The 12845-nt window shown below is 34.5% G+C and overlaps 1 protein-coding gene across 1 annotated transcript; it reads right to left on the reverse strand.

The window, feature by feature from the left end:
- Positions 1-51: 51 nt before the first annotated feature.
- On the reverse strand, positions 52-1933 carry EV154DRAFT_467451 (uncharacterized protein). The gene is made up of 2 exons (XM_051597765.1): positions 1584-1933; positions 52-1531 (listed from the first exon to the last, which is right to left on the reverse strand). The coding sequence occupies exons 1-2, from the start codon at positions 1617-1619 to the stop codon at positions 290-292; spliced, it is 1278 nt and encodes a 425-aa protein (XP_051455809.1). The 5' UTR covers positions 1620-1933; the 3' UTR covers positions 52-289.
- Positions 1934-12845: the final 10912 nt, after the last annotated feature.

Below are 12845 nucleotides of genomic sequence, written 5' to 3' on the forward strand. Positions count from 1 at the left end.
TTAAGCATTCTTAATGTATTGATGTCATAGATATGGATTTATTTAATGTAGCAACAATATAGCAGATCACCATAGGGGTGCCTTAAAATTGATGTTTCTGTATTTTGTAGCTCATACTAATAGAGGGTGATGAGGGTAATGAGTGTGATAGTGATGAGGATCACAATCATGAGGTTGGTGTGATAGCTATCGGTGGTCTTTTCAAACAGATGATGACCCAGGAAGTGCCATTCTGATTTTGTTTTGTATTAGATAAAACAGTGTCCAATACGTCCTTGACAATTTAACATCATATCCAAGAGCAGAGTATAGCAGGTAAAACGGTAGAGCCAAAGTTTGAAACTGAATTGCTTATTTCAATTGTACTACCCCTAGAAACACGAGAGATATCAGTTGTAGATCGGTCCAATTCGATCATTGTGCAAGAGAGCCCTGAGTGAATGAACCCAACAGTGCGAAGAAGTGAAGATCGATTGTCATACCCAACCTTTTCAAGTAGGACGTCTAGCATATCTTTGAATATATATGGTAATTTTAAGAATCCTTCTTGCAAGAACTTAGATCCGAAATCTTCTTCAATGGTTGGTTTGGCTTCGCTTCCTCCAAATTCCAACGGCGTGTTATGCCCATTGTCGTATTGTCGGAAAACAAGATCGCATTTATAGCCGCATTTTAAACGAGGTGCAGAAGTGATGGCAGATTTGTGGCGTTTTTCGTTCATTCTACGTTTGCTACTGAAACTAGCTGATTCGCCAATTGCGGCTTCCACTCCCTTTAGCTTATCAAAACATGACTCAATTATGGACCAAATATGTGACTGATACCATGCTTCACTATGGGATCTATCCATATTGCCATATTCAAATTCTCTCAAAAGAGAATGTATAGTATGTATGATCCAATCTTTGTCTGCATCCTTTTGGGGGTCAAAATCGAGCGTAAACTGATTGTTTTTACCAAGTGCAGCTCGTATTTTCTCCGTTGAATCCAGATTAAATTGATTCAGGAACGTTATTAACTCATCAGATGGTAAAGGTGTAGTCTTCTTCTTGTAATCAATAATTTCCTGAAGTTCATCTCTGGTAAAGACGTTGTACATAATGTAATTTTTATCGTATGGATCAAGAATAAGATTTCGGCTCGGATGGTAGCTTTGGCATTGAAGTCCGAAAATATACAATTCATTATCTACACACTTTCCTGTTGAGAGATACCATTTAATTTGAGCATCCAGTCCCGTAAACATGCTTTTTATATCAGCATTTTTTTCTTCGTCTTCCGCCTTATGACCTTCATTAGTTGTGCTGGGACCTTCTTTGTTCTTGCTGAGTATGTTTTCCGTATCGCTATCGCCGGGTGTGTTTTCTTCATCGAGCATATCTTCATTTATGTTACATCCAGGCTCAATCAGTTCAACCTCTTCATTTATAGATTCAATATTAGCTGCCTCTTTCAAATACATTTCAGTTGCCAAAAGACGTTCGCGCGTTTTAAGATAGAAATACTGGCGTATTGCTACGGTATCAAGTAACTAAAGCAGTATTTAGTTAATATGTTATAAACATAAGTATAGGCTAGCTTACCTCATGCCCATTTATTTTGTGCTTTCGCGACCACATGATACAAGCTTTATCCACTTTACTTTTCCTGAGATCCAAAGAACCAGTTGTTGTAAAGGCTGAACGGAATGCTGATAAACAGGATAACCAGTTTTCTAGTTCAGTGTGCTCAGCAAATGACAAAGCTGGGAAAGTCGTGTCTTTCTTCCAAGTAGATATAATCCAGTCCACGTTTAATTAAAACAGCCTTAACACTAGTCAACCCAAACATTAACCATTTGCCAACAGTGATGTTCGCATTTTTAAGGCGTTCAAGACTAAAACGAATTTTCCTCCAAGTGCTGCAATGACCACTATTTTAAAAAATGATGACGTGGACATTTTTAATGCACTCTTAATTGACAAGGTGTCTGTCAGGAACGTGGCTAGGAATATATAATAGCAATAATATCAGAAGATACCTACTAGTTATACAAAGACAAAGGAAGAGAGGTTTACAAATTTTTAATAATAATAAAGAGATTATACAGGGAAGGGGAAGGATACAAGAGATACAAGATAATCGACATGGAACGGGGAAGGCGATGGAAAGGGGGAGTATTTATATCTTTTCAGATAACATGGGTTTGCATTTAAGAATGTCTTGGCTTACTTAATTAGTCTTAGTGTTGGTTTCAGCTTACGTGGCTGAAACCCATGAGTCATGATTAATAATTGCTTGGCGTCGGAGATACTTGGAAACGAGTCATGATTACTAATCTCTTGGTAGCGGGGGCTCATTGGTGCATCAATTTTCCACTTTGGAAAACGTGAAGGTAAGACAAACAAAACATTCAGGACATTGCTCGAGGCAAAAACCTTAATTTTACATTTTACTGCTAGTGTAAAGATCCAGTCTGTGACTTTGTAACACCCTTTAAATCCCTTATCAAAAACAACATGTGGTCACACAAGCCCTTATAACAAATATAAATATCCTTCCAAAATTCAAATAATAAAATTCAGACTTCTCTTATCTCAATTTAACATCTATTTTTTTCAGAGTCGTTTATCGCTCTTTATTTTTTATTTTATTTTCTTTCTTTTTTTTTCTTCTTCTCTTTTGTTTATATATTAGAAAACATCTGTAACAAGAAATCATCAATACACCGCAAAATGTTAGGAACGATTTATTAAAAATTGACCGCAATCGCCTAAGTTTAACTCCGAAAAAAAAACAAATAGCTTCAAATATTGATTTTGCTATCCTTAGAGGTTAGAAATAAATATTAGAATAATATTGTCGAAAAAAATAGTTCTTTACGATAATTATTGATGATTTTATAAGAGAAACAAAACGGATGATTTGGTTCATGGATTGGGTTTGAGACTTTGTATCACGTCAGATTTTTTTTTTATTTTGTATAAAAAAAACCTTCTATTTTTTCTTAGACATAGTATCTTTTCTTTTCTTTCCCCAACAATATTTTTTTGTATTTAGCTTTGATGTATGTGTATGATAATATAATTTATTTTTTTGTAAATATAGAGGTGTTCAGCCCCCATCCCATCCCTAACCATAAGGTAAACTAGTTAGTGGACTTCTGGCATCCGTGAAGGTAAGTTCTATATTCTTCTGTGCAACTAACTAAACCTGCTCTTTTTGATTGTAACCATTCGATTGTAATGTAAGTCAGTATTATATTTGATTGTATTATACTTTAACACTGTAGTCTATAGATTTAATGCATACAAAACTCTCACTAGGCGAGGCTAAGGTAAATAAATAAGTGATATTTGTGACCTGTGTAAGACACCCACTAATATTTTTAATTCTAGATATGTAGCTTTTCTATTCGTATAATACTCTTACGTATCAATACAAAGCACGCGATAGGATAAGGTAAATAAAATAGCACTGTAATCTACATAAGCCACCCACTAATATTTTTAATTTTAGGTATGTAGCTTTTCTATTTGTATAATACCCTTCCATTTTACCTGTAATTTTACCTCATAATTTATAATCCCTTTTGCCGTTATTATTTTATAAACATTTAATAAAAAATAAATAAAATAATTATAACATAAACACATAACTGTTCTTAATACAAGGGTATAAAATCTGATTAGCAAGGGAAAATTTAAGGATACCGCTGAAATACGGCCAATAATAGTAAAACAATTGATGGCATTCGTGATAAATACGACCAATAATAGTATCGCATTCTTAATAAATACGGCCAAAAAGTGTAGAAATTGATCGCATTCGCGAAGATTACGGTCAAAAAGTGAAAAAATTGATCGCATTCGCGAAGATTACGGTCAAAAAGTGAAGAAGTTGACCGCCATCGCCGCGATTACGGTGAAAAAAATGACCGCCATCGCCGCAATCACGGTGAAAAATTGACCGCCGTCGCGGCAATTACGGTCAAAAATTCATCGCATTTTTGCTGGTTATTATTTGATCAAAAATTGACCGCGATAGAAATTTTGCGGTGATATATAGCACGATCTTGTATAGCAAACCTCTGTAATAAGAAACCTACATACTTCAACCAGTCGTAATAAAAACTTCACTTCATAAAAACTTAAATACATATATACTAGAAAATCTCTGTAATAAGAAACCTTCAGTATAATATTCGATCTTGTATAGTAAACCTCTGTAATAAGAAACCTACATACTTTAAACAGTCGAGATCAAGTTCCTCCATCTATTTTGTTTATTCTAATTTATAAGAAAACCTCTGTCAAAAGAAACCACAGCCGCGGACTCGGTAGCGGAAACCCGCAACATGTTGCGTAATTCCACGACATGTTGCGGAAAGACGCAACATGGTGGATAAAACACGCAACCATCGGCATATAATTTTTTATTTATATTTATTTTTATTTTTCCCTTCCTTTCCTCTTTTTAAATTTTTTTCTTTTACAAGCACTGTCATTAGATCAATTGTTGAAAAGAATTTAATTATAATAAAACTTGTCTACGCATTACAGAGAAAGATACGACCAACTTACAAATCAGCTAAAGAACTAGCAGGATAATGATTAACCTTATGAGTATAGTTAATTTAAGGCAAACAAGCTTTATAAGAAGAATATAACTCTTCTTTGACCAATAAGGAGCAAATCCGTAGAAAAATGGATGATGTGCTTCTACAAAAAAGTGTTACAATCAGCTACTGTAGAAGATGTTTTAGCGTGATTCGCACTTTAAATAATTTGCTATAGATTAATAAATTTGTTCATTTAGTTTTCTCCCTTTCCTTTCTCTTATAACTTTTTTTAAGGCAGCCCGGAATTCTGTTTCGTGTTGTAAGTGCTGTTATTTAAGTAATAGATACCGTAGATTATACAAACTAGGTAAATATGACATATGAAATACAAATTATTATTATGTCATTACACTTTAAAGTACCAAGAATTTATGTGTATACATTGTCATATGCTGAAGGTAATTATCATTTGAATTTCCAATACGGTTTTTCTAAAGAGTTGTATAGATTTCGAGCCGTCTTTGGACTTGAAAAGCAGGTTTAGGCTGTGAAAAATTTTCAATTAGGCTATATTTTTTTCTTTAGGCTGTAAATTTTTCTTTTAGGCTGCAATTTTTTCTTTTAGGCTGCATTTGTTTTTAGGCTGATAAAATGATTTGGTCTATATACTGCTACATCTCGCGGGACTCTCGAATGTTACCTGTATCTTTATGCGGCTGTTTGGCAAGTATGGTGTTAATTGGGCCCGTTAATAGTAAGTGCAAGAAGTATTATGGAGGTAAGTGCAAGAAGTATTACAGAGGTAAGTGTACCTTATCAATTTGGAGATGATATGTACAAAAATTATAATAAATAAAGTAAAATACGAAATAAAAATTGAATAAAATAAAACGTTTTCATTTAAACCCTGCTTTTTATTATATAATGTATTTCTTGATAGCACAACAGTATAAAGGTTCATCAGCATCAATAATAATATAGTTAAAATGATGTGATAACGTACGTACTACGTTTTGAGTGAAAGGACGCTTTATTATGGTAAAAAGACGCATCAAGTGGAATTTAGTAGCTACTAGAAGTGGTATAAATACGCAACATGCGGAAGAAACCCGCAACACTAGGTGGTAAAAACACGCAGCATGTAGCAAAAACCCGCAACATTAGGTGGTATAATTTTGGAGTTTTACCACATCCGGTGGTAAACGAACCACAATTCCGCAACATTCGGTGGTATAAAATGGACGTTTTTACCACCAAATGTTGCGGGTTTTTACCACATGTTGCGGGTTTTTACCACCCAGTCCGCCACTGTGAACGTTCTATAAATTATTAGACCTGGTATAGTAGACATCTGATAAAAAAAATATACATACTTCAAACAGTCTAAGTAAACTATCCCTTAACTCTTATACATTATTCTTCTACTTTTGAAGACATAATATATCAATCATCCTAAATCAAAACTATTGATTTCTTTTTCCTTATACTCAACTTGACGTAAAAGTTCAAATAGTATAACTACCTTCCTAAAACCTATTTTATTTACTATTCATTAGGCGAAGGATCGCCAGCTGTCTAACATTTCATAAGTTGCCGTGAAGGAGGGAGGGGATAATTTTATAAATTGAACGCAGAAAATTGTTTTCACATATTAAAAAAAAAAAAAAAAAAAAAAAAAAGTACTTAAATCAATTTACCGTGATTTAATGAGAATTGCAAAAAAGAAATGGAGACAATACTATGTAACTTTGTTTCGACTTTTCTTTCGTAATTTTTCTTGAGATCTAATCGAGGTTTAAGATCATCATTAAGAGTTGTTTGTTACTAAACGTTATGACTTGGTAGTCGATATTTATTATATATATAATTTAAAAGTCATATTGTTGCTTGTGTTGATATTTATAGTGCTATGTATGTGGTTATTTATAGAATAATATTTGTACGACTCATGGGGTTTGATGCCTTTGCTCAGAGTATTCAATCATATCAACAGCGTCAAGGTTCACACCAAATTTTCTTTTAATTCTGACAGGTAGATCTGCACCAAAGAAGTATAAATCATCAGCTTTTCTTACTCGGGACATTGCTACATACATTTGACCGTGGGAAGGCATGTTATCTAAGTGAATCGCAACAGAATCAATTGTGATACTCTGTGCTTTATGTATGGTAGTAGCAAACGCAGGGACTATTGGAAATTGTGACCTGACGTAGCTTGTGCCTGGAATCGATCTGGTAATTCGTTGAATCCAAATTGTTTGTTGGCTGCCGTCGGCGTTGTGTTTTACAAGTAAGATATTTTCATCATCGACTTCTAAAATTTTTGCTAAAGTGCCATTTACCCAACCTTGAGAGACCCGCAAGTTTTGAAGGAGCATGACCGGCATGTCGACTTTCAGTAATAGTTCTTCAAGAAGTCTGGTTTCTTTTAAGGCTCTGACAGCTGATTTCCGATTGCCACCGTTGTAAATATCTATAGAAGTGATCGAGATCGAATCGCCTTCCAGGTTTTTAAACTCCTTGGTATTGGCTCTGTCTACGTTAACTCGCGTTGTGTATAGACGTAGGCAACTGGCTGGTATGTCACTTTTAAGGACCGTTCTAGAATTGATAAACTTAACCACTTCCTCATCGAAATTACATATGCGAACTTTATTAAGAACATCAATAAGTATTTGATCAACTTGTCGAATCGGTGCGTGCAATGTAAATTTAGTAGAGTAGTTGTATAGCGGAGAATCCCAAATTAGGCCTTCGTCAATACGTACAGGTAGCAACTGAGCAACATCACCAAAAAAAAGTGTTTTAATACCTCCCATTGCTGTGGCTCTTTGTGTTGTTCTGATCAAAGCATCATTCATAATGTCCAAAAGCTTCTTACTAATCATTGAAAACTCATCCACCAACAACATTACTTTTGGGTAAAGCTTGACTATTTCATCCAACTTCACATAATTCGGTTCTTGAGACGAATATCCCATTCCGAAAAAGCGGTGAATAGTAATTCCGTTTACATTAAACGCAGCAACTCCAGTTGGAGCCATTTTGAATATCTATTTATTAAATAAAAATGTTAGAACTAAGGATTGAAAAAGAATTGTAAAAGTGTTTCACTACCTTATATCCTTCTAATTTATAATGTCTTTCAAACATCTTGAGCAAGTAAGACTTACCCGTACCAGCAGCACCTGACACAAATGAGACAGAGTTGTGAATCAGCTCAACATTTACTCGATCAAAAACGCTTTTTTGAGACTCATTAGCATTGTTATACATAATCCTGAGCTCGGCCTGTGTTACGTCTGCGCCTCTTTCAAAGTCATTCACATCGGTTAAGCTGTTGATATTATAAGAGCGATTAATAAGAATACCACCGTTATTTGGACCGAGTGACACCAAGTGTTCAAAGTAGTCTAAAAGAAATAATTGTATTAAATATTAATGTTTAAATACTGTAGCTATGTATAGAGTATTACCTCTCCACGATAAATGGGTACTTTTTTCTGCAATATATGTAGTTCCGAAAATGGGTTTGTTGAGGACAATTTGCTGGTAGTAGTATTTCTCGCCACTATTCTCTGATTGGTTAAACGTTCTCCAGAATGCCTGTTTTTTGCGCAAAACATATTTTGTCTTCTTCGAAAATATAAACAAGGGTAAAGATCCGGAATAAAACGAACGTTCAAAGAGACCGCCATTATAGTGACTGATGTCATTGCCTTCATACGGTGATTCACGATAGAAGCTATAAAACTGAGTGATTGTCAAGTCGGATCCACCATTGCGCTGTTCATATTTTTCTGTAACAAATGTATTAGACTTTGCTATAATAATATATGCTTCCTTAAATTAAAACGTACCAACATGAGTTCTTGTAAAAATCTTGTTGCTGTTGGGATTAATTTCTTTGATATCACGTCTTAGTAGTCTTCTCTCATCACCAGGTAAACTTGTATGTATAAAATTTACTGCTCTTGATGATTGATGCTTATGCCATCCCATTATATCGTATACTGCTTCAACAACACCAACAATTCTATTTTTGAAATGCTCCTTTTCGGTCTTATCATTCTTGATTTTATAACTGCCAGAGCTGCCTTTGTTGACAATCTCAAATATAGCTTCCGTTTCATTTTTTGCCATATATTTTGCGAGATATCTAACAGCTGCTTCACCTTTGTTATATTGTATATCCATATTAGCCCTCCAGACTCCTAGCAAGTAAGGATTATATCCATTGACTTTCATATCCTCCACACCTCTTTCATATATACATTCATCTTCTACAAATTCAGTCCTTGGTGCTGGTTGTTTAGGGTAACCGAAGCGGCATTTACCTGTAAGATGTAGTTTGCAATATCTATGAACTATCATTTAGATTCTTGTAAAAAAAAAAAAAAAAAAAAAAAAAAATACTCACGCATCTTGACATTCATGAATTTGATGTTTGAGAACTAATCTATGCATTAAGGGATCATCATTAAAATCTTTGGAGTATAATTTGCAGGTAATGACATTTAAAGCAATTAATTCCTCGACAGTTTTTTTGGTCCAAAGAACACAATGGATATGAGGACTACCTCGATCTTGTATCTCCAGTACCCAGCTGTAATCGGATATGCCTCCAATAGTTTTAGCAAAGCTACCTAAAATATGCTTGTCAAAGAAACGAATCCATTTTCGGTGGAAATGGTTTGAAAAAAGAACAGGATCCTCCCATGGGTATTTGGTACCAGTAGCGGCAGAAAAATCTTCGCTAAAGTCGTTACAACTAAAGGTAAGAAAAAGCTGAGGAGAACCGAGATTTTGGAAAACAGTTGACAGATTTAAATAATTTCTTCTCTTATAGGCAAAAGATGAACGGACAATGTATGGTACGTTGGATACAATATTTTTGTTGTACGTATTGGTGTGGGGATCAATAATGTCGCGCTGGGTGAGGTTGTTTCTTCCTTTTGTACTTACAACCAATCGATTGGATGTTGCTATATTGTTCCTTTCAATACAGTCTAAAAGAAAAAAAATAAAAGCTTGGTCTTGGGCAAAACGACGGTCTGCCATAAGTAGTCTCAATCTGGTGTATCCTTTCAGTGTCTCTTTGTATAAAGTAGCTTTTGCAATTCCACCATGATTTTCTTCAGTAGCAGTATTTTCTGGAGTTGGGGTTGACATGGAATAATGCCCTTGACATTTCGGATACAAATGAGGGAACATCAAAGCAAGTAAACTTTCGGTCGACAGCCTAATGTAAGATCCAGTTGATCCATCTTTCCTATAATCAAGTCCGAAAACTCAACGCCAGCAGCTTCTGGACTGATATTATTTTCTGCAAATAAGCAATTGTCTGGCCATTGGATCTGCCCATCAACCTTTTTGATACCAATAAACTTTGAGCTTTCTTTTATGTGGTAGTTTACAAGAGAAAACATCAAGGGTGGAAGTTCATATCTTCGTAAAAGAGGGTGAACATTTTTTAAGGCTTCATAGGCTGCAATAACCTTTTTTTTGTCAATTATTCGAGGATCACCACGCTTATAGTATAGACCAAGAGTGCTACCATACGCCATTTCGGCAAATTCAAAGTTATGCTTAATATTGACTGCACCAGAAAGTTCGTAGTGACCTATATAGCCTGTTTGATTGTTGGATTTGCGAGTAATTTGCGTCATCAGCTTTATGGGAGAGATTGCACACCTTTCACGGTAGTTGAGACCTTTGGTTTCCTTCAGAACCTCGCCTGTAAGTCAAATTGTTATTTAGTATCTTTAGTCATATTTTGAATTGTTCATTGTTATACACATACCAGGATAAACATATATAGGAAATTCATTTTCTCTCATCATGAGATGATCTTTGCATACCATGTATTTGGTAACTCCTGAATTATCAACCTGGGTGAAGGGAGTGATATTCCATTGGGAGCAATTGACAAAATTAATATTTTCAATTTTACGATAGCCAACTTCTTCAACGTAAAGTTTTCGTAAGCAAACGCAGCATACACCATCAGGTTTTTGAGCAGAAAACGCTTGAAAATCGAGAATTTGGTTTCTTTCAGCACGTGAAAATGACATTAGTGAGTTATCTTGAACACGGAATCTAGACATGAAGTCTCTCATATTTGAACTAGTTGACATTTTAAAGTTTGACAAGGATTTAAAAAAATAAATGAAGTATAATTATTAAGCTGCTTCATAGCAAATTTACTGTTATTTATATTTTCTAGCTTTTTGCCAAGACAATAACATTGTGTTTTTTTGGTCAGCAAACATTTGAAAACCATTATCTTTAAAAAAAAGTATCGTGTTTATTGAGAGAGAAAAAAAAATTAATGATCCATGTTGGTGTGAGCAGTGGCAAATAACGCAGCGTCGAAAGGAATAGAATCGTCAACTAAACTTAACAACAATAGATGTTCAGACAAGATGTCCGTGAGCTGAACATTAGGATTGGGAATTTTGATAGAAACTTTTTTTCCTGTTCTAGTACTGTTAGAGTTTTTTTTTAGTCGCTTAACCATGGTTTCTTGAACTGCAATTGGGTTGAACATAGGTAACAACAGTTTCATTTCAACTTTGATGTTTTGTCAGTACATTTTTTTTGGCAGCGTAAATACATCGTAATCAATAAAAAGCTTACCCAAATCTTCGAACAGGTCTTCCAGATTGTCACTAAACATCTCTCTCAAAAAATCCTTTTTTCCTTCTGTTAGAAGATTGTTGTCCCAGTTGTCCCAGACATACTTCAAGACCACATATTTGCATTTCTGGTATTCCACAGACAAAGGAAAAATTTCTTCTGATACTGGTGTGCATCCTGCGGAGAAACCAGCGCCTAAAAAGTGACCATTGTGATCTACTTCTCGAATTGGTGCAATTGAAGTTACACCAATTCTGATAGACGCAAAGGCTTTGTTTGAATCGTCAAACGTGTATGCGGAGACATTAAGATTACCTAATTAGTAAATCGCTATGAGAAAAACTATATTTCAGATGATTTTAAAATATATGTTACCAGTTATCTTGTGAGAAGTTCCCTCCTTAAAAAACCTTAAGAAGTAGAACATTAGCGGGTAATTTGCCCCAGAAACAAAAAACGTGAGTCTCAAACTCGAGTCCACACCTTTCGCCTCCAAAGAGATTGACTGGGCACTTAGAACTTTGATTTTTGGGGTTTTTTGTGTAACGACAACTCTGTCGCAAAAAGCTGTAACCATTGTTTTTTAATATTATTAATTAATTGAATGAAAACTACGAAGTTGACAAAGAATCCGTTTTTATAGCAAAGTTAGCTCTCATTTTATTTTTCACATGGTGCTATTTAGCCAGCAAGGCCACACAAAAAACATAGCATGATGCGAAAAACTGATAGCTTCCGGGCGAAACTCGTTTGTTAAGGAATGTATTGTACTTTATTAGTATTATGTGTGTTTTACATATTAAGGTTTGAGTGCTTTATCGTCATGAGTTATTTGCGTATTCCGGATTAAGAGTTCAATTTACTGTTATGCACGCTTCGATTTTCAGTTATTATAGTCTGCATTCACTTTTTTTAGAGTCTTGCTAACTTTTTCGGAAGTTGTAGTAAGTTGTATTCATTTTATTCGAAGCTGTATTCACTTTATTTGAAGTTGTATTCACTTAATTTGAAGTTGTATTCACTTTATTTGAAGTTGTGTTCGCTTGATTTGATGTTGTATTCATTTGATTTTGCACCCACTCCTCTACTTTTTCTCATTGTATTACTGGACTCAACCGTTTTGAATGGTTTTTTTATATATGCTAAATGTTGCCTGTTAAATTTCTTAGCAAAAAACCTTTCGTTTGATTGTCTACGTCAATAAAAGGTTATGGATTGTCATATGGAGTTATGCTACGATAGTGTTACTTGTAATATTTTGTTATTTATTATTTATTCCTGTAGTGTCTGATGTTATTTTTTTATTTAACGATAATGAAAATAACGAAATATTGCTGTACGAATTAGTTGCCCCATAAATTTAAAATAAGTCGTATCAACAATTTATTCACCGCCTTTCTGCTTATTTTCTTTCGTAAGATCCTATTTGCATCTTAATGACTGGTTTATGTGTAGCTAGGTGGTCGAAATTACATCCAAATTTTATACTAAGTAAAAAGAATACGGGTGTTTGTGTAAATATTATGTAGCACCATCGGAATAGACATAAAAATACATGTGTAGTCCATGCAAAAAGAAAAAGACAAAGAAAAAAAAAACCTCTGATGCTTCACATGCCAAAATGCTGTGGCCTAAAAAATATGATCTGTGTTAACAAGTTATTTTT

Source organism: Mucor mucedo, assembly GCF_025094135.1.
Source record: "Mucor mucedo strain NRRL 3635 chromosome Unknown EV154scaffold_71, whole genome shotgun sequence".
Lineage (NCBI taxonomy): Eukaryota > Fungi > Mucoromycota > Mucoromycetes > Mucorales > Mucoraceae > Mucor > Mucor mucedo.

Excerpts from the sequence above, each read along its gene's own strand:
- EV154DRAFT_467451 (XM_051597765.1), bottom strand. The coding sequence starts at position 1,619 with ATGTGGTCGCGAAAGCACAAAATAAATGGGCATGAG. Across the intron at positions 1,532-1,583 it reads ACAAAATAAATGGGCATGAG|TTACTTGATACCGTAGCAAT; the intron begins GTAAGCTAGCCT and ends ATACTGCTTTAG.